The following is a 21,411-nucleotide window of genomic DNA, read 5'->3' on the forward strand; positions in this document are numbered from 1 at the left end:
TTTTGGTTTCCAGATTTTCAGTGAGGCTTATCCCTACCATCCCTACTTCCCATAGTTATGAGAATAAGAAGGTAAGAAGGTGCTTTCCTGTACATTATCTCCTTTAATCCATAAACAGCTCTTAGAAGTAAATATTTTCAGGTGAGGAAACAGTAATTCAGGGGATCTGTGATTCTGTTGTTGTTCCAAGTGGTGGAACTGGGACTCTCACTGGGTCTGCCTGACTCCAAACCTCCTCCATCCACCACCATATTGCTTCCCGGGTCCTTTATCAGAGGATCTGTCATCCCTGAAATGACTACATGAACGGCAAAGGGTCAGTCGCCGTAGCAGGTGCCTTCTCCTCAGACCATAGTGCATTACTTTATTACAGGTGAGTCTTATTTGACCCTGTAAAAAAACCACAAAAAACCAACCAACCAACCACAATTTTACTACTTCCTGTTATAAAGGTAAATTTTTTTAAAAGAGGAAAAAGTCATACAGGATGATGTATTGCACATTTACCCTGTCATCTATTAGTAAGATTCGTTGCCCTCTCCTCCAGTCTCTTACTGATGTCCCTGACAACAATCTTAGCCCCCCAATTTATCTTTCATGCTCTGCCACAGTTATCTAAAAAGAAAACACTTAGTGCTTTGTAATAGACTCCTTTTAAAAACTCTTCCCTGGAGGCTTCCGGCTGTTCATAGAATAATATCTAAACTTTGAATCAAGGCATATGAGGCTATCAATATATTTCCAAGTTTTCTTTCTAAACCGAACTCCACATTTTTTTTTCTAGGGAATATGTTTCCCCTTTCATTGGGTCAATTCCTACTTGTTCTTTGAGGTCTTCCCGGGGGACTCTTCCAACTACTCTTCAATCTCTCTCCCCAGTGTACTTTCCAAGCGTTGTGCCCAAGAGATTGGCATTCAGCTCAACTTCTAGTGTACAGGCTGTCCCCTCCAGACTCTTTGAGAGCAGAGGATGAACATATGCTACTACTCCAGTCTTGATACAGTGCTTTGCACATGGAAGGTGTTCAGTAAGAGTCCAATAAACACATTCAAAAGGAAACTAAATTGACTTTGTGATAACAGAAGCCAAACAAAAATCTGGCAAATAAAGGAATAAATGTAAAAAACAAAAACAAAAAGTAAAGAAATCCTTTATGAAGAGAAAAGTTACTTATTGTAAGTGCCAAGTTTATAGAGTTATTTTAAAGTTGGCACAAAATTCAAAGTTTCAAAAAAAGAAAAAGATAACAATTTTAGTCACCATAAGACATTGACTGTAGTATTCTGAAGAATTTAGGTAATTTGTAATAGTAGTTAAGCATCTCCTAGGGTGAACTGTGTATTTTACTAAAGAGTATAATGAAAATAAAAACATGGTAGAGTAATGTTTATAGTAAGCAATTTTGGGAAACGTTAGGCTAAAAGAAGATTTGCTTTTTGACCCTGTGCATCCTCAGAACCTTTAATACACTAATGTGTGTTGGGATTCTCCAATAAAGGCACGATACACACAGCATGACCTAAATGCACTTGACCATGGACCTTTTTTTTTTTTTTTTTTTAAGAAGTCTTTCACATGACATGTGTTCATAGAGAACACACTCTGGGAAACGTCCTACTTTCTTAGATGCCATTATTTGTCACTTCACAGAGGCTTAAAAATGAACACACTTATCGTCGATGCAGAAACACAGAGAAGGAAAAATTTGAAATGACATCCCATATAAATGCTGCCTCAAAATGACGGAATGGGTAGCCTATTTTTATTAATACACAGCATGAAATAGTAAGAGAGAGCATAGGCTAAGAAATGTTTCTCTATATCTTACCAGCTTCATGATTTGGGGCAAGAAATACTTTGGCAGAAAAATTGTGCTCTGTCTGTGAAAATCACAGATAGTGATTTTATCTGGACTTTTGGGGTTTTTTGTTTTTATTTTTAAATCTTTTTTTATGATTTTATTTATTTTATTCATGAGAGATACAGAGAGAGACAGAGACACAGGCAGAGGGAGAAGCAGGCTCCCTGTGGGGAACCCGATGGGGACTCAATCCCAGGACCCAGGGATCACAATGTGAGCCAAAGGCAGATGCTCCACCGCTGAGTCACCCAGGTGTCCCTTATCTGGACTTTTGGACCTCAAAATCTACTGGGGAACAGAAAGCTTAAAATGACTGATTGATGCTCTCAGGTATAAGAAATTGTTCTTTGTTCCTCTCAGCTCCTGCTGCAACTGCTCACCCCTATGTCTTTGAGAAACTTGGGATAATCAGGCATGACAATCAGTTCCTATCTACCTAACACATTCATGCTCTTAATCTTTCCCAACACCCTCAGAGGACAGGGATTCTTCTTCCTAGACAATCCCTCATCCAGGCTTCTTCATCTCCTCTAGCACTCAGCCTCAGCCACCCGGCATTTCTTCTGAATCTTCAGGATTCTTTGCTTACTGGTTCTGTCCCCTATGCCTCCATAAACATCATAGTACCTTCAATCCTAAAACAAAACCCAAACCAAAACATGACTTTCTCTAACCTACATTCTTCTCGAGTTACTATCCAAATTGTTTTTTCTTCTCTTCCAAAAAGATTAGTCCACATTTGTTATGTCCACTTTTCACATCTCATTTACCTTCAACCCATTAAAATTTGGTTTTTCCTTGAGCAACTAGTGTCACCCCCGCCCATAACTGCTGAGTCCAGTGGGAAGTTCTCATGTCACTGCATCTCCTTATTGTATTTGATAAAGCTGGTCACTCTTTCTACTTTAAACAGCCAGCTCTCTTGGATTTAGTGACACTGAATCTCTGACTTCCCTTCTACTTATCTGATCACATGTTCTTTGTCTCCTCCAGGGGCTCCAGCTCCTGGACTGATTCCTTAAAAGTTGTTTCCTTTCAGACTTTGAACCTTAGTCTGCTTCTTGCCTGAATTACTTTGTCTGAATGATTTTGCCCATCCTTGATGCATGGAACCCAAAATGATGCCCTTAACTTCAGAGACTGTCTATTGGACATGGTTATCTGGAAGTCCCTCAAGTACTTCAAACTCAGAAGGCACAAAACGAATCACATTTTTGCCTCCACTATTTCGCTGGTGGAGGTAGTATGCATTGTGATTAGGAGAGAATGTCAGGGTTCAAATCGGAGCCCCCACACTCTCCAGATGTGACTTGGGTAAGTTACTTACACCACTCCAAACCTCATATCATCTGAAAAATGGAGATAACCATAGTTCCATGCCTAGAAGGGTGCCCAAATAATTACATGGGAAGTACATAGAACCTCTGTACAACAGCCAGGACTGGTGAGTGAGTTGTCAGTGGGAACCACTATTATCGTTTCCCACAGTCATCTTTTTTCCCAATTTCCCTCCATTCTTTATCTCATTTGGAGTTGCAAGCCTCTATCATCATACGCATACAACCCAGCAACTTGGGAGCTGTACCTGATTCTTTTCTCCCCTCTGCCGGCACAGACTGCCAATCACAAGTCCTGTGGATTTTGTCATCCAAATGTTCTTCAAATCCCACTCGTCCTCTCCATTGCTACAACAGCTGCCCTAATCCAGGCTCTAGCTCTCTCTCCAATCTTGAACCCCCCGACTGAGAATTGTTAATGTCACTCTCACCCTTAAAACACATCAGAGTCTGACACCCCAGCTGGCTTTTGAGAAACGCTATTCAAGAAACAAGTGAAAGAGAAATATTGAAGTGTTGAGGATATTTTAATGTTTTATGTGGTTGAGAATGCAGAATATGTGCAATTGATATCATCCTGTAGATGACTGGGCTCAGGATGAACGATGTCAGTGTGCCATCAGACTCACAGGATGGCCAAGCTGGAAGCACACACACTGGGTGTCTACCAATTGCTCTGCTTCCTGTCCTTGGCCTCTGACTGAAAGAATGAAATAATTTCACGGCTTCTCTTACAGATCAGGGGGGCAAATGAGACATGAATAGCTTGCTGGGAGCTTCCGGGAAGGCTTTTGTCGTGCTGATGGGAGGAACAGGCTTTGCTGATGCCATTCTTCTCCCTCTGCTTTCTGCCATAACCAGAAATATGAAGCCAGGAGTCATGGGAGCCATGGGAGCCATGGGAGCCATGGCAGGACTGAAAAAAAAAGGCAAGAGAATCTGCAAGGTGCTATCCTGCAAACCTTGGGCTCCTGTGATTGGGCCCAGGGAGCAAGGAACTTGCTCATGAACCCTATCATTCCCTTGGAGGGCCCACCCAGTAGGGCTGCTTTGAAGGGGGATGGCTGGTAAGGAATTCAGGTCAGAGATCTTTGGTCAGAATGACTCTCCCTCAACGGAGTACCAGATAAGTAGGGAGCCCATGTCAAAGTAGAGCAAAGTAACATCACAAACTGTTCCTAAGTTTTCACAGCTGCAGCTCCAGGTTAGCAAAACCTATCAATGAACACTGCTCCATTCCTTTCATGATTTATGTGTCGTGGCTTTAGGCTCAGAGGTAGAGAGACAGCAAAGGCCCCGTAGAAGACCAGGCACGCTTTTCAACCACATTCGCCTCCTCAAATTCATTAACACGTCCCACCTAACACACAGAGATGGCTGTGCTCTGCCAGCAGCTAACGAATGCAGTTATCAAAGCACAGCGACCATCTGTAGCTCAGGTGTGGAAAGTCCTGGTTAAGGAGATGCTCTGATTCTCCCCTGTTCACCTCCTCTGCTCAGAGGACCCAGCAAACAAGGGGTTAATCCGGGACCATCTGAACCTATTTACTTACATGTTTAAAAAGAAAGAAAAAGGTTCCACTTAAAGGCAGGATCACTTATAAATAAATCCTATGGTTCTGAAGATAGTAAGGAAGGAAACTCCAGGGTTTAAGGCATCCCAGCTCATCTTACATAAAGTCACAGGGAAAGAGAAAGGAACAATAATAAAGAAACAAGTGCAAAATGGAAATAGTTAAGTGTAAAGTTACTTTTCTTTTGTGTTTTAATTGCTCAATGCAATAGTTATATTCTTTAAATAAGCAGGTAAATTGATCTTTGTTGGTAAATCTAATTGTATTGTAAACACTTGAAAAGAAATATTCAAAGAGATTCCTTATGTGTTCTTTAATTTTACAAAGCATTCTCTTTCTTGTTGTTGTTGTTTTTTTTAATCGCTCCTTCCACTTTCTAGGTTTCCTGAAACTGAGGCACACCTGCATGGATAGGACTTTGTGTTTAATTTCATTTCCAGTGCACATATTTTATACTCTTGTCTCTTCTCCTTCTTCTCCACACCCAGCATGGAGCCCAATGCGTGGCTTGAACTCACGACCCAGAGATCAAGACCTGAGCTGAGATCAAGAGTTGGACACTTAACTGACTGAGCCGCCCAGGTGCCTCACAAATATTGCGTTTTAAGACAAAAATCTCTGAGCCCCATGAGTATCCCACACCTTCTTTTTTTTTTTTTTTCAGTCCTGGTCCCACCACTGTAGTGAAATCTCAGGCTGTCAGGGCAACCCCTGAATGACATGGGACAAAAAAAAAAAAAAAAGGATACTAACCTGGATAAATCCTCTATCATTGGTTTTTTAAGGCCCTTTGAAATGTGTTTGATTTCTCATACGCTAAAGAATAGAATGTGGAATTTTGCTATTTTTCTTTCCTTGTTTCTGCAGGAAATTTGGAAATACAAAATCCTCAAATGTAATAACACCTATTACAGGCTACACATATTGGAATACAGCTTAACTCTGAAAGTACACATTATGGGATCTCAGAAGGATTTAGAATACGTGTTGGTTTTTAAAATATATAGATTTTTATCTCAAAGGTAAGTTTGCCACGCTTCTCCTCTCCCACCATTTTAGTGAAGGAACAAAAGTAATACAATGCCTTTTGGGAAAAGGAAGGGAAGACTTCACATGCTCACTGTGGTGATGCTGTGGTCATGGTCCCAACCTTCCCACTCAAGACAGGACATCCTCCCCTGGTGGCTCATAGCTCTCACTGGGAACCCGATCTGACACTCCTTTTGTCATCTTTCCTAAGACTTCCATTTTCTGAATGGTCTGTGGGAAAGAGCCTCAGACCTCAGTCAAGCCTCCATCAGGGACAAAGCCTTCCTCCCTCCTTCTCACTGAACTAAATAGTTGGCTCTAAAGGATATAAAAAATTCCTGTATAGTTGGAGCAAAACTGGAGACAGAGACAGAGTATTTGTTGACACTCAGGTAGTGATCATTGCATTATAAAGATGTGCTTTCACATTTTAATCAAATTGGGTCCAAACACGTTTGCATGTACACACACACACACACACACACACACCTGAAAGTGATAAACAAACTTGGGAAAAAAAACACATTTTCATCAGATTTTAAAATACTCTGAAAAATATTAGCTGTGGATTTCTTTCTCACCTGGAGTACTCATTACTGAAAAATATTAACAATAATAGTCTGCTCCCTAAAATGCAATGAAATTGTGGTTATTACATTTCACCTAACATACAGGAATAATAATTTAGTTTTCCTTCCTCTTAGTCCACACCTGGGATAGCAAATAGTTCTATGCAGAACCCACACGTTGTACTAATAATGTTGTTTATTCTGACTCAGTGATTTCTTTCCTTCTCTTCCATTTCCACTCTGGCTTCAACTGATTTTCCCACATTTATGTACACATTTTTACCGCTAAATGAAAATGAATACATCGATATACCTCAAATAGTCAGGAGTCAGAGATTTTTTCCTAAGGAAGTGTTTAGTGTTATCTCTGATGTTATTACTTTTTTTTCTGATGTTATTACTTTTAATATATATATTTATATTCCCACAGAGCTCAACGATTTTACCTAGATGCATGCATATAATCATTTCATTGTGCTTGCTTTTTCCCCTATTTCCTTACTAGCTTCTCCTTTGCTTTAGCTTCTCCCTCCTTTATTTTGGCTACTCTCCCACCAAGGATGCATGTCATCACCTACGTGTATATGCTTCTTACTCTTTTCTGCACTCACAATACTCTGCAGACCCAGGCACAAACACAGTTACACACACATGGAGAAGAGCATATGTACTCCTCCATATTTCATTTCCTCACCACTATCTCTCTTGAAATAACCTGGCATAGGTCTAATTCATTCTTTTTTTTTAAAGTAACAATCCATTGTGTGACTGTATCACAATATATTCCACCATCCCACTACTGAGGACTGATTATTTTTAAGTCACTATAAATAATGCAGTAAATAATACTCATCTTTATAAACTAGACTGAATATCTTTGGCATAGATTTCCAAGAATAGAGCTGATAGGTCAAAGGCATGTGTCTTTTTAACATTAACAGATATGGCCAAACTGCTTTCTAAAAAGGTTATGAAATCGTACATTTATAGCAGCAATCTTTGTTTTTCTCAACATACATGCCAGCAACAGATATTACAGTTTTTTTCTAAATTTTTGCCTGTTGGGTAGAAATAACTTTGTCGACTTTCCCAGTCTGCTAGTAAGTTTGAGCATGTTTTCATATGGATTATAGGTCATTTGGATTTTCTGTAGTGTGAACTGTCTCCTCATACACTTTGTATATTTTTCTTTTGGTTGTCTTCAGACTGTCAATTTGTAAGAGCTTCTTACAAATTGTTAATCTTTTATCTCTGATGTATGTTCTGAATATTTTTCCAGCTCTATCTTTTATCCATTGACTTCATACATGATATTTTTATCATATACTTATATTTTGGTCATTTGTTCATATAAATGGTCATTTGTGGTATTTTGGCATGTATAAACCAAATATATATACATGTGAAATAATATATATAATTACATATGTACAGATAAATATATACTAAATATAAGAATATGTTAAATGCATCTACTTACATGTAGCATATATAATACATACATCTAATATAAATATAATATATATATACTAAAATACCGAGATGTAAAATACTAGTCGCTTCAACATCATTTAATTTATTAAAACAACAAACAAAAAAAACAAAAGCCCACATACTTTTCTTACTCCACAATACCAACAACTATAATAAGTAATCTTATATACCTACGTTGATTCCTGGATTCTCTATTCTGTTCTACAAAACATTTCTTATAATATGTTCTGATACATGTTTCTGAAAAAAAAACATGCTCTATTATTCTTCTTTGTATCATTTTCTTGATTATTGCCAAGTTATTACTCTTACAAATGGACTCTGTTATTTTATTCAAGACAAAAAAAATATCCTCCCTTGGGATTCCAATTGGTAATGCATTATATTTACATACTAATTTGGGGAAACTTAAGATTGAGATATCACATCCAAAAACATACTTGCCTTTTCAAAGTTTTTTCATGTCTCTTATTAAAATTTAATAGCTGCTTTATCTGTGTTCTGTATCTTGTTTTTTAAAATTTATTTTTATATTTCACAGTGTTAGTAACTTTTATATGTGGAATATTTTTTCTTATTTCTAAGTTCTTAGTGCTAAAGAGAAAGGCCATTGACTTTTGTGTATTTATATTCTATCTAGCCATTTTACAAAGTTTTATTAATATTATGCTTTGGTCCTTGAATCTGTTGGGTTTTCTATATATACAATCATAGCATGAGCAAAATATATAATTTTATTTTTCTCAATATTTATGAGATATTTCTCTTAAATTGTTCACTTGCTAAAAATTGTTGAATCAATGCTTTAAAAAAAAAAAAAAGAATGCTGAGGGATCCCTGGGTGGCGCAGTGGTTTAGCGCCTGCCTTTGGCCCAGGGCGGGATCCTGGAGACCCGGGATCGAATCCCACGTCAGGCCCCCGGTGCATGGAGCCTGCTTCTCCCTCTGCCTGTGTCTCTGCCTCTCTCTCTCTCTCTCTCTCTCTCTCTCTCTCTCTGTGTGTGTGTGACTATCATAAAAAAAAAAGAATGATGATAGCAAGTATCTCTGTCTAATTTCTCATTATAATTGAATTAACTTTTTGCCACTTAGTATATCAAAAGTTATTGGTTTGGGGCAAATAATCTTTTTTTTAAAGATTTTATTTATTTATTCATGAGAGAGAGATCCTGGGTCTCCAGGATCATGTCCTGGGCTGAAGGCGGCGCTAAACTGCTGAGCCACCTGGGCTGCCCTGGGGTAAGTAATCTTTAGTATAATTGAGGAGACTTCTTTTACTTTTGTTTTATTTAAAGTCTTAAAAAAAAAAAAAAAACAAGCTGCTGAATTTAGTCATGTTCCTTTCAGTGACTATTGATTTGATTGCCTGATTTTTTCTTACTTTTTTTATACATACAAATATACAGATAGCTTTTCTAATATTAAGCCACCTTTGTTTTTGTGTGTGTGTGCATGTGTTTACTTGCTATATTTGTAAATTTCTAGGCAAATATTTACTAAAATGTGTCAAATGTTAATCGCTATAATTTAAAGGGTTCCAGGATCAAATTAATTTGAGAAACACCCAACTGAACAGAGTTAAATGTTACTTCCCAGAACTGTAAGCTAATATGTATTGTCAATCTACAAAAGGAGATTAGAGTACAAAATGTTTAGTGAACTTTACTTGACTATCTTTCTCATAAGCCATCGCATGAGAGTAGATTAGAGCAGAACAAAGTTTGGGATATGCTTATATACAGATTGTATACTGAGAATTGAAAATAGTTTTAGCACATAAGACCAGTGAAATCATGAGAGGAGAGTTGATAAATTAAAAGCCACACTAGAGGATGCCAAAACCATTTGGGAAAAAATAATTAACTAACGTTTTGTACCAATTATACTCACTTTTACTATACAAGATTTTTACCTCCTGGCTAGGCCCAAATTATTGATGTTTTGCATTATATAGACCCATTATAGAGCATAGAGTGGTCCTGGAGCTGGATGTAGTCCCAGGTCCAGCCAATTGTCAAAGTGTAATTCTAGGAAGTAACACAATTACATCTGTATCCCTCTCTACTATGCAACCCATGGTATCATGACTATCATGACATGATGACACAGATGGACTATCACAACATGGCTTGCGTGTGGCACTCACCAATGACATATTCCACTCTGAAGAGATCCCTTCTGGGGTCATATGGACGATTGAAGTCGATCTGGATGAAGAAAGACTGTCCCCTACGTACAATCAACTTGTTGTTTTCATACTTGTCAGTGTGGTGGTCCACTTTATTGGTGTCCCATCTCTCCTTGAACAGGTGAATATTTGTAACATGAAGATAGTCTACACACAAAGAAAACAATTGGGGAACATCACTGAGTAACTTTGATATAACCGCAAAAACAAAAAACAAGATTGTTTTTCCTGATTCCTCAAGTATTGAGGTAACAAAGTCTGTTGGATAAAACTCCTTACAGGGGGTTGATAGATTTAAGAGTCAGTCTGTCATGACATTCTTGTCTTCAAAGAGGATTTTAAAGACTTTTCCCTCCCTGATCTTACTGCATACTACAGGGTACTCACTTGGGATAGACAGAGCAGTGCTGATGATGCCAGTCATATAGGTCTAGGTACAGAGAAACTAGGGCCAGAGTTCAAGTCTTCACATTCCCAAGCTCATGCTGGCTTTCAATATGTCAGGTGCTTACCATCATGACTAGCAACTCATTATTTCACTAACTAGGGAACAGCCACTTCAACTTTCCTATCTTTAAAAAGGAAAGAATTAAATCTGACAAAGAGATGTTCTAAAGGTCCAAAGTTGACCTTTAATACAAAGCTCTCCTCTTACTTCAGGAGGTCAAATACCCTTCCTCTTTAATTCTAAAAGTAGATCTGGTTCCTCAAAGTCAGGAACCAAAAGAAGAGGTGTGAAGACCGGATACTGACATTTTATTGAGATATAACTGTTTCCACTTTGAACATGCAGAAACAAGCTTCACATTTCCCTAGCTACTAAATGACCAATCTGGAAGTCAAACCCTTGTCTAGTGCAAAAATCTATACGGCTTTTAAAATTGGGAGGATAAATGTCATTTATACATTTATTTGAGACATGATAGCACTGGATAAAGGTTAGATCCCCTCCTACCTTTCTTGCATTCCTCTGCAAATGATCGCTGAATATGGAGGTAACTCTACCCACCTACACTGTAGTTTGAAAGATCTAGTCTAGATAAGATTTCTGCATGCAAATTTGGAGTTCTAAAGAGGAATTAAGGAGAGAGGCAGGTGGGGGTACATTAGCCTTCTTCCTACCCTGATTTCTGTCTGCTGCATGATTTGCCATCACAGCTGTGACTACAGTGCACACAGAGCACAACCGCTCAACCTGTACTCGTGCTGAGGCATCACCCTGAAAGATTCCAAGGCCTTTCTTTGTGTTTATACAGGAATCCTGTGCAGGACACTTGGTCCCCTCTGGCCTCATTTTTGTCTCATAGGCGAAACCAAAAAGTTAGGCTCATTAAGATACTCTCTAGTTCTAAAGTCTAGAAGTCCCTGAAACACTCTTGGTTAATTCAAAGTCCAGGTAATCCTGAGTTTGAATCTCAGGTCTCTTAATTACATAGATAAGGCATATTGCCTCATGGAAGCTGAGTTTTCTCACCTTTCAAATGAGGATACTATTACTTTGAGAATTTCTACAAAGATTCAATGACATAACAAGACAACAGCTCTGGCACTATGCTTGGCACATAGTGGGGCCATAGGCTTCCTTGTGGCTAGCTTAATTAAAACTCTGATGGAGCCATTTTATATTTCACATGGTGGGGTGCTCAGTGGGCTATTCTGACTGCAACATTATAGCTCTCAGAAAATGCAAGATACAGTTTTATTTTTACCCCATAGCAGAACCTTGAACATGGTCCCCTAAAGGGCACGTTCCTTCCACTATGCTGTGGGTGGAAGAGGTTTAATTCTCTAGACCTCTCTCTTCCAAGCTGCCTTTCCCCTAAGTTCTCTGGCCTTATTAAGGTCACAATCCCCACTGTTAAGCCAGCTTCAGAAAGAATTGGAGATTCATAAATGTCTTAGTCAAAAGGGACGTTAGTAATCAACTCATCTGGTCCTTTTAGCACTGTGCCTTTCAACAATGTGTTTTTGTTTTGCTTAAATGTCTAAAAACAGAATCCTCAGAAATGGGTTTAATCAGGTCTCCATTCATCAGCACCAATGGAAGGAATGCACTGATATTATAGCCTCACAGAATCTTTGAGGGCAAAAGCACTTTCTAGACCATCTGGTAGACCTGCCATGTACTGCAAGAAACATCTTGAAAGCCCAAATGCTTAGACTTTTTGTCTTTATCTGAACAGGAAACCCACTATCTCACAAGGCAAACAGTCCATTTTTAAACAATTTTAATTATTTGAAAAGCCCTCTTAAGATGAACTGACATCTGCTTCCTTTTAATTTTTCTAATCATGTATCCTGATTCTGACTTCTGGATAAATATAGACTACATTCTATTCATTTCATCTGGCACTCCTTAGGTATAGAAAGGCCTCTATCCCCTTGACTAAAACATCCTCCATTTCCTCAACTGTTCTTTTCCAGAATTTTAACCCTCTATTATGTTCCAGAATGTATTCCATTTTATAAATTTCTCTCTTGCATTTTTCCTATAATTAAGTGTATTATTCTAGTTGTGGTTTTTCCAATGAAAAAGCAGAGGATGCTACATCTTTCAAAACAAATAGTATATTTCTATTATTTCAGTCAAAGGTATCATTAGCATTTTGAATGGTTTTATCTTATTATTGATTTACATTAAGCATCTGATAGAGTAAAAAAAAAAACAAACCCTTAAAAATACATTCTGATGTCACTTCTACCAGCAGTGCAGTATGATTCAATCCAGACTCCTAGAAGCCAGCCATATGTATGCAAAGGTTTTCTTCTTTGTAGCTCAATTTTAAGGCTTTACATGTATTCATATTAAATTTCATCTTATTGAATTTGGTTAATTGTTCCAAGCTCTTAATATAATTTTAGACACTAAACATATATTCAATATATTTAATATTCTCTTCAACTTCCTGTCCTTCAGGAATTTTATGTGTGTTGTTTAATGTTGACATTCAAGGCATGAATATAAATGTTGATTAGGTCACCGCCTAATAAATACAAGCTAGATAAATGTACAGTGGTGATAGTAAAAAGTGAACAGATAGTTATGACATAGACCCATAAGTATTATGATAAAGCAGTATAGGGTATTGGGTGAAGGAGGGTATCTGGGAAATGTAAAGAGCCTGTAACTCAGATTGAGGGAGTGGAATTAAGGAAGCTTTTTGGAGGAAATGAGTTATACAAGCAATGGTTAGAAAGATGAACAAGTTATCCAGGTAGAAAAAAGAGCCGGGGAAGGATGCTTCAGGGAGAGAGGAGTAAAGACTTAGGCAAGAGAATGTGTGGTTTACTTAAGAGATTAAAAGATGGTTGGTTGGCTGGAGTGTAGTAGTGGCACCACAAAGGAGGAGTAGGCAGGAGACTGTGTTAAGAAATCTGGATTTTAACTGCATTGGGGATCCCATGAAAAATCTGAAATAGTAAACTATATATATTTCAACTGCTTGTGGTGCCAGAATAAGAAAAGGAATGGATGGTGGCAGTGTTGGAGGCACAAAGTTCAGCTAAGAGGCTGCTGTAGCATTCCAGGTGAGGGATGGGGTGTCTAATCTGCCTGTGGGTAATGAATGCACCGGTCCTGGAGCACTGCCAGGATTTGCCTCATCTCATCCCACCTTCACTCCCATGGTAATGTGCCCCTGAAAATGAGTATATTAGTTTTATGCCTTGGCTTCCCAAGCAGCTTTGCCAACAGGAAAAATAAAGCTGGAAGGAGAAATTCAAGTATTTTTTAGTATCTGGGATTCATTTGTTTTCTCCTTATTGCAAATGGAAACTCTTGGCTTTCTAGTTCCATGAACCTTTCCAGTGAACCTGGTTAATGTTGAGTGAGTCTGGCTAAAGTCAGTCTATCCTCAAAGTAGTGTAACACTGTGCTACTTTGGTGGGATGTTGATATGCACTGAAAGAATAAGAGTTCCATGGTTAAACCAGTTTGGAAAAGGCTGGATTAACCGAAGTCAGTTAGGATTCTTGCAGGATTTTGGGGAGACTTGTATACATGTAGACTGTAAATCTCCTACAGGTACTATGTTTTCTGAACTTAAATGACCACAGGAACTAATTTTTGTGGAGATCAATGTTTTGCAGAATATGCTCCAGGAGATGCTTCACAATTTACTAATTGTGCAACCTCAGAGAAGTTATTTAATCTCTCGTCAGTTTCCCTATCTTTAAAAAGACAATGAAACGCTTGCCTTATAGGGTTAGTGTAAGGATTAGATTTTTAAAAATGTATGTAAAGTGCATTAGCATGGTGTCTGGCACCTAGTAAATTCTTACAAATTATTTTTATTATATTAGCATTGTTATTATTAAGAGAAGAGAATAGCATAGTGGATAAGAGTATGGATTTTGGAGCCAGACTCCTTGGACTCACATCCCAGCCCTGGCACTTACTATTGCAGTGACTTTAGACAAGTTATACAAACTTCTTGTGTCTCAGTTTTATCTTCTGCAAAATGGTGGTGGTGTTGGGATTAAATGAGAGAATGCTGCCTTCCTGGGGCACCTGGTTGGCTCACTCAGTTAGGGGTTTGACTTTTGATTTTGGCTCAGGTCAGCTCTAAGGTCATGAGATTGAGTCCCACCTTGGCCTCCACAGTCAGCATGGAGCCTGCCTGAGATTCTCTCTTCCCTCTCCCTCTGACAAGCTCCCACTCCTGCTAGTTCATGCTTGCTCTCTTTCTCTTTAAAATAAAAGAAAGAAAAAGAAAGAAAGAAAATGCTGCATCCCTTGTATTTGGAGAAGACAGACTTGCTTTTCTTTTCTTACATTTTTACAGGTGGATGAAATAATTTTCTCCTCTTCATTTCCAGAATATACTTTTCTTTTTTAAATAAAAATTTATTATAATTAGGCACTTTGTATTATGTTAATATAGGTAATTTTATCTGTGGGACTATAAGCTCTTTGAGGATAAGACCTCATCATCACTGTACCCAGGACAATGTGAAAAGAAGCCACAGCAAGTATGCCACTTTTCACTTTAAACAAATGTAGTGCCTGAATTTGAGCTTGGAGTTGGTTATGCATCATAAGGTGGATATTCTATTTATCATAGGATTAACCATACAAGTCTTTAAATGTCATTTATTAGACAATTTCATTCTTAATGTATATCCATTTCAAGACTACACATAGCATATTGTATATTGTACAGTGTTGAAGACAATGATCTGGGTTTTTATAACATGAAGCCTCCAGGCCAGCACTTTTATTTCAGACTGGAATAAAAATGCCATGCTTTGATAGTGCATAACTCATATATTGCTTATAACAAAAGGTAAGCAAGAGTACTAATAAATTCTTTTGAATACATAAAACCTAAGCCAAAAAAAATCTATGGTTTCATAGTGAAAACACATATATAATATATTCATATTTGTCAAATAAATATATATTAAATAATATTATTACATATAGCATAATGATAATATATAAAAAACACAAATTAACATATACATTAAGAATTTGTTTTTAAAAAAGGCATTCTACAATGCTATAATTTTGATAACACTTCCTTCTAAGTATGGAGTTTTTTTATATGTTATTTTTTTCCTAAGTGATCTTTTCACTCTCTACTGCAATATTTCTCCAACAGGTCAGTGCCTTCAGGAAAAAAGAAAAAATATATATCACGGAAAATTACACTGGTACCCAATGTGGGGAAAATCTAAGGCAATGATAAGTAAAATTTCCTTGTGTAATCTCTTAAAATAGAAGTCCATATTAAAAGAATTTAAACCAAGGAAAACATTTGAAAAAATAAACTTGAAGGATGCCTGGGTGGCTCAGTCTGACTCTTGATTTCAGCCTAGGTCATGATCTCAGGGTTGTGAGATCAAACCCCATATTGGGCTCTACAGTCAGTGTGAAGTCTGCTTGAGGTTCTCCCTCTCTCTCTGTGCCTCCTCCTGCTTGTGCTCTCTCTAAATAAATAAATTCTTAAAAAATAAAATAAAATAAAATAAAATAATAAAATAAAATAAAATAAAATAAAATAAGGGGCACCTGGGTGGCTCAGTGGTTGAGCATCTGTCTTTGGCTCAGGTCATGATCCCTGGGTCCTGGGATCGAGTCCCACATTGGGCTCCCTGCAGGGAGCCTGCTTCTCCCTCTGCCTATGTCTCTGCCTCTCTCTTCGTGTCTCTCATGAATAAATAAAATCTTTTAAAAAATAAATAAAATAAAACCTTGACCAAAACACAGAAGATTAAAAGCAACACTGAGACTTGAAGAACTAATGTTCTAGACTGTAGTCAAGAGGATAAGACATATGGAAGGGTAACAGGCAGGGTGCTTTATCCTTTTGTTTTTTTTTGTTTGTTTGTTTTTTGTTTTGTTTTTTGTTTTTTCTTTATCCTTTAGTGGGAGAAAGAAATGATAGCTCCATTGGCCTCTCCTCGTATAATCTGATAACTCTCCAGATTTGCTAGGGGGTAAGTACTAAGGAATAAAATGAGGTCTCAAAACCACTGATTAAATATTTCTTTCATTGCTCATGGACAGTCACCCACAGATCCAGCTTTGTATTTGGTGTTTACATATCTAGTAATAGCAAGGGCTCTACAGATGTTGGTCATAAAATATGAGCAAGGGTATAAAAATATCACAGTTCTTTCTATTGCCCATTTTGCTTAGTGTTGTACCTCTTCATGCAGTAAACACTCAGTAAATATTTATTAAGCTGGCATATTGATTTCTGCTTTTTTTTATTGGATTAACAAGACATAGCTTAGATTGAAAGAGCCTTCTCATCATCCAAGCTCCATCTGACACAAACAGGAAATGAATTTGCTTCTCCCAGTCCAAGCCCAGTTCCTGGCAAAATGGAGCTACTCATTGCTAAGCTACTTTTTTTTTTTTTTTTTTGAGGGAGATATTGTAACTGGGAAGTTGGCAACTTGCTCTTTCAAAGTGACAACTTTCAAAAAGTCTACCTAACACAATTTAGCCTAATTCCAAACACATCAGAAAATGGACTGTTAAAAAAAAATCTCTCCTCATGAGCCAGCTGCCTCTCTGTCCTCCTACCCTTTCCCTAATATGAAAAAAAGTAGATTATTTTCTCCTTAGTTCGTAAAAATATTCTTCCGAGAATGATTATACCTGTCACGGATGGAATCTTGAAATAAGTTAAATGTTAAGGTTTATATGCTAGGAATTCCCGAGTGAATTGAAATCTCCATGCAATCTTTGGTAACATTATTACCAAACTGTAGGAATAAATACTGTCCATAAGGAAGTAGGTCTGTTTATTGTTGAAACAACAGGATAAAAGTTCTTCTCTCATATTTCTTTTGGATACCCCAAATTTTAAAATATTATTAATTAGATTGATTAAAAACATTCTTAAGCAGTTTGTTGTTTTTTTTTAACTGTTGCTATTCAAATGTCCTGTACTGTAAAATGTATAAGAAATGCTCGGCTGCTCACAGGAAGCTAGAATAAGAAGCGAGACTGGCATCTTCTTCAGGGATGGAAATCTGCCTTGCCTACTTCTCCTCTCACCAGAAGTATCTCAACAGCCTTAAAATGTATTTCCTTCTCTCCATTTGCTCCTCACCATTGGAATTACCTTCTTGAAACATAAATCTGATTATGTCATTTTGCTATTTAGATTCCTTTGTAAATCTTCCTTTATCTGAAAGAGGAAAAGTAAGGTCTCAGTGTACTTATTATAACAGGTCCCTGCTTACTTTTCCCAGGCTCATCCCCTCCTTGTCCACATTACTTGATATGTACTATTCCCTCTGCTAGAAATGCTCTTCTCATGCACTGGAATACTCCTACTCATCCTCTAGGACTCAACTCAAATGGCCTTTCATCACAAAGCCTTCCTCACCCTTTGATGACATGTGACATGCTAGAATGAGAAGCGAGACTGGCATCTTCTTCAGGGATGGAAACCTGCCTTGCCATGTCATTCTTTTCTCTGTTCTTTTACAGTAATTGGCCTAATTTCTGTGACAGTATTTGTAGCACTGAATTACAATGATATCTCTGTGTCTATTTCATCTATTAGATGGAGAACCGCTTGAGGCCAGGGATTGGCTTGCTCATCTTTGCATCTCCAGAGAGAACTTAGCATAGTCCCTGACACATATGTATAATCGTTAAATGCTTTTACACAAACAGAATGAAAGAATGAATTGGTTTTATACAACATAATTTCTTCATCATATAGTAGATGCCTTTCTAATTCCTTTATTTATTTTTTTAAGATTTTATTTATTCATGAGAGACACACAGAGACAAGCAGAGGGAGAAGCAGGCTTCACGGGGAGCCCAATGAGGGACTTGATCCCAGAACCCTGGGATCATGCCCTTGGCTGAAGGCAGACGCTCAACCACTGAGCCACCCAGGCATCCCTCTAATTCCTTTAAAAACCCTCAATACAGAAAGGTCTACTCTGCACAAAAGAGAAATTGATAGTTAACTACTTAATTAGTTGATTTGGTTTTGACAGGGAAGGGTGGGAAGGAGGAGATGCTCAGAAAGGCAGAGGACTCCATTAGCCTGAAAGACTTGAATGCATTTGATATTTTATTTTATTATTATTTGCATTTGATATTTTAGAGATCCAGACTTGCTTTCCAGTTTGAATTCATCACATTAGATCTGCCAAATAAGGATTATAGTCACCACTGCAATGACCACCTATGGTTAATAATACAGAGTCAAACCAGACCAAGAATATAAGGCTATCTTCCAGAACATTACACATTCTGCTAAAATAACCTTTGAGACCAGAAAAGCTGTAGAGATAGTTCCAGAAACAACCCCCAAACATGCAGAACAGTCTATTAGGAAGAGATGCAAATCCAGTCATCTGAGGAGATTTTCACATACTTTAGTCGGCTACACCTAAATTCATAAGTGGGTCCTTAATGTCCTAAAAACATATGAGGATGTCAAACATCACCACTGGCTGGTTGGTCCCATCCCTGGGGTTTCATTGTCACCTCAAATATTTCAATTTTTTTAAATATCATGCTGCTGAATGGGAAGAACCTTAAGTGAGTTTATACATTTTAAATTTAGGCTAAAGTTGTTCCTAACCAAATATTCACAAAAGCTTGTGAATTCAGGGTATACGCTTGGTGTGTACTATATGACTGCCACAGGACTAAGTGAAAAAACTGCCATTTCTCCCCTTTCCTCTTCTGGCCTCTCTGCCTTCTCAGTTTGGCAGGAGCAGCTTGCTGAAGGAACACTTTTGGAAAAAGCTTCCATTGAAACAAATGAGGAGAGTTTGATTTAGGGCTTTGTGAGACAAAGCTGTCCTCGGGGGCTTAGGGAGCTCCAAGCCTCTTGGATCCCTCTAGGGGTCATTGCATAAATTGCAAGAAGACAGCAGCTTAGACACACGTGACAGCCCTAGCAGGGGATGACTCCGGAGAAATTGATGTATTTTGTGTCAGAAAACCTGCCTTTGGCACAACTAAAGAGAAATGTGAAGTGTAAAGAATAAGTAGGAGATGTTCTTCCTTGATCAGATGGCTCGTATGCCGGTATTTTTCCTCTGTTCTACTCATCTAGGATTTCCTACTATGCTCCCAGGGTAGAGACCCTATCCTCATGGTGCATAGCCCTTAGCTCACTTGTGGGAGACAGATTAAACGGCATGCATGTTTGTGAAACCTGGAATCTGCTATTAATAATTAATATTAAGATTATAATGACTCTAGGCCTGATGAGTCATTCAATTCTCAAGTGATTGACTATTCAATCATTCTACAAATAGTCATTGGACACTCCCATTCCTCCACCAGGGCCATAATAGGTAACCCAGACTGCCACTTGGGCCATGGACACAGATGATTGCCAAGCAAATGATGACTGATTTTTCAAAATAATTCCCCACCCGTGCCTCCAAAAATAAACAGACAGAACACAGTAATCCCAGATTTTTTTTTTTTTTAAATCAATCTACCTACTTAAGTTCTCTGGTAGTTTTGATGTAATAGCCACATTTTGTTCAGATCTCAGATATACAGGCCCTGCAGGCAGTTACATGTTCCCCTTAGAAACAAGTGTTCACTAGAGTGGGCTCCTAACCTTGTAGGTAATGACAACTTGCACATTCTGAATCAATGAGCATTTGCTAGTCACATCCTATAGATCAGGGTCTCACAGGCACTAGTCATTTGATAATTATGGCAACTGAGAAGTAGATGTTGTTTCCACTTTCCTGATGGAGAAACTGAGGCTCTAATGGGTGGCAACCTGAGTGACAAATGTGGAACAAGAACCTGGGTCTTCTGAGTCCTGGACCAGGGGGCTCTTTGCTACATCTCACTGCCTCTGTTCACATTTCTCCTCACTGATCCTATACCCCTTTCTCTTCCTGCCCACTTCTTCCAGCACCTTGGCCCCCATTCCCCAGGGCTCAGAATCTTCTCTGCCAGAAGGGAATTTTGCTAAAAAACAATACAGGGGCACCTGGGTAGCTCAGTTGGTTGAACGTCTGCCTTCGGTTCAGGTCGTGATCCCAGAGTCCTGGGGTCGAGCCCCATGTCGGGCTCCCTGCTCAGTGGGGAGCTGGTTTCTCCCTCTCCTTCTGCTGCTCCCTCTGCTTGTGCACACATACTCTCTCTATCTCTCCCTGTCTCCCACTGTGTCAAATAAATAAATAATTTTTAAAAACTGAATACACCAAGGTATAATAACTTGCTTATAATTGCTTGATAATTTGATGTCTGCATGCTTTCCAATTTTATTTGCATTCTTAGAAAGAAAAAAAAAAGGAAAAACACAAACCCAAGCCTGGCAGTGAAGGAGTGAACATCAACTATTAGCTTTGGTCTCAGTTTCCCAACCTGATAACATGGAGATTTAGATGAGTTGATTAGCAAGGTCTTTTTAATTCAGTTCTGTGGCTCTAATGGGGGAGTTGGAGAAAATGCAGCACCTCCCTAGGAGAGAGAGCTCAGAACTACAGGTTCACAATTATGTCTAGACCCTTCTACCCAACTGAAGACACCCTTCTGTGAGCTCCCCCCTCCAAATTTGGGTGGTACCTTAATAAATGGTACTAGATACTGGATATCTCTCTGTTTTCACAATTGGGTAATAACACAATCAAACCTGTTCACAAGGTGCGAGCAGTTCTCTGATTTGCTGGACTTGTTAATAATCAGCATTATTCTTTCCTTTTGCTTTCAACTGCTGGTCTCTTTCTGACGAAGTGGATTAACCACACACCATGGGGTGATCCTGGGCACCTACCCCAGCAAGTGGGTGTTTACTTCCCAGCGAAACTTAGCACACAGCACTCTCAGGAGCAAAAGTGGGCTTGGTGCATGAGGGCTATGACAAAAAGTGCTCCATGCGAAATGCCATTCAGGGACAG

At 38.4% G+C, this 21,411-nt stretch overlaps 1 protein-coding gene across 2 annotated transcripts in view; it reads right to left on the reverse strand.

Annotated features, from left to right (window-relative positions):
* The window catches only part of F13A1 (coagulation factor XIII A chain), a 162,479-nt gene that overhangs the window by 135,955 nt on the left and 5,113 nt on the right, over positions 1-21,411 (reverse strand). For both annotated transcript variants that reach the window (XM_038584097.1, XM_038584098.1), the window contains exon 4: positions 10,012-10,200. In XM_038584097.1, coding sequence (XP_038440025.1) covers positions 10,012-10,200 — 189 coding nt within the window. The remainder of the gene's footprint in view (positions 1-10,011; positions 10,201-21,411) is intronic.

The sequence above is a fragment of the Canis lupus genome, chromosome 35 (assembly GCF_011100685.1).
Source record: "Canis lupus familiaris isolate Mischka breed German Shepherd chromosome 35, alternate assembly UU_Cfam_GSD_1.0, whole genome shotgun sequence".
NCBI classification, from domain to species: Eukaryota; Metazoa; Chordata; class Mammalia; order Carnivora; family Canidae; genus Canis; species Canis lupus.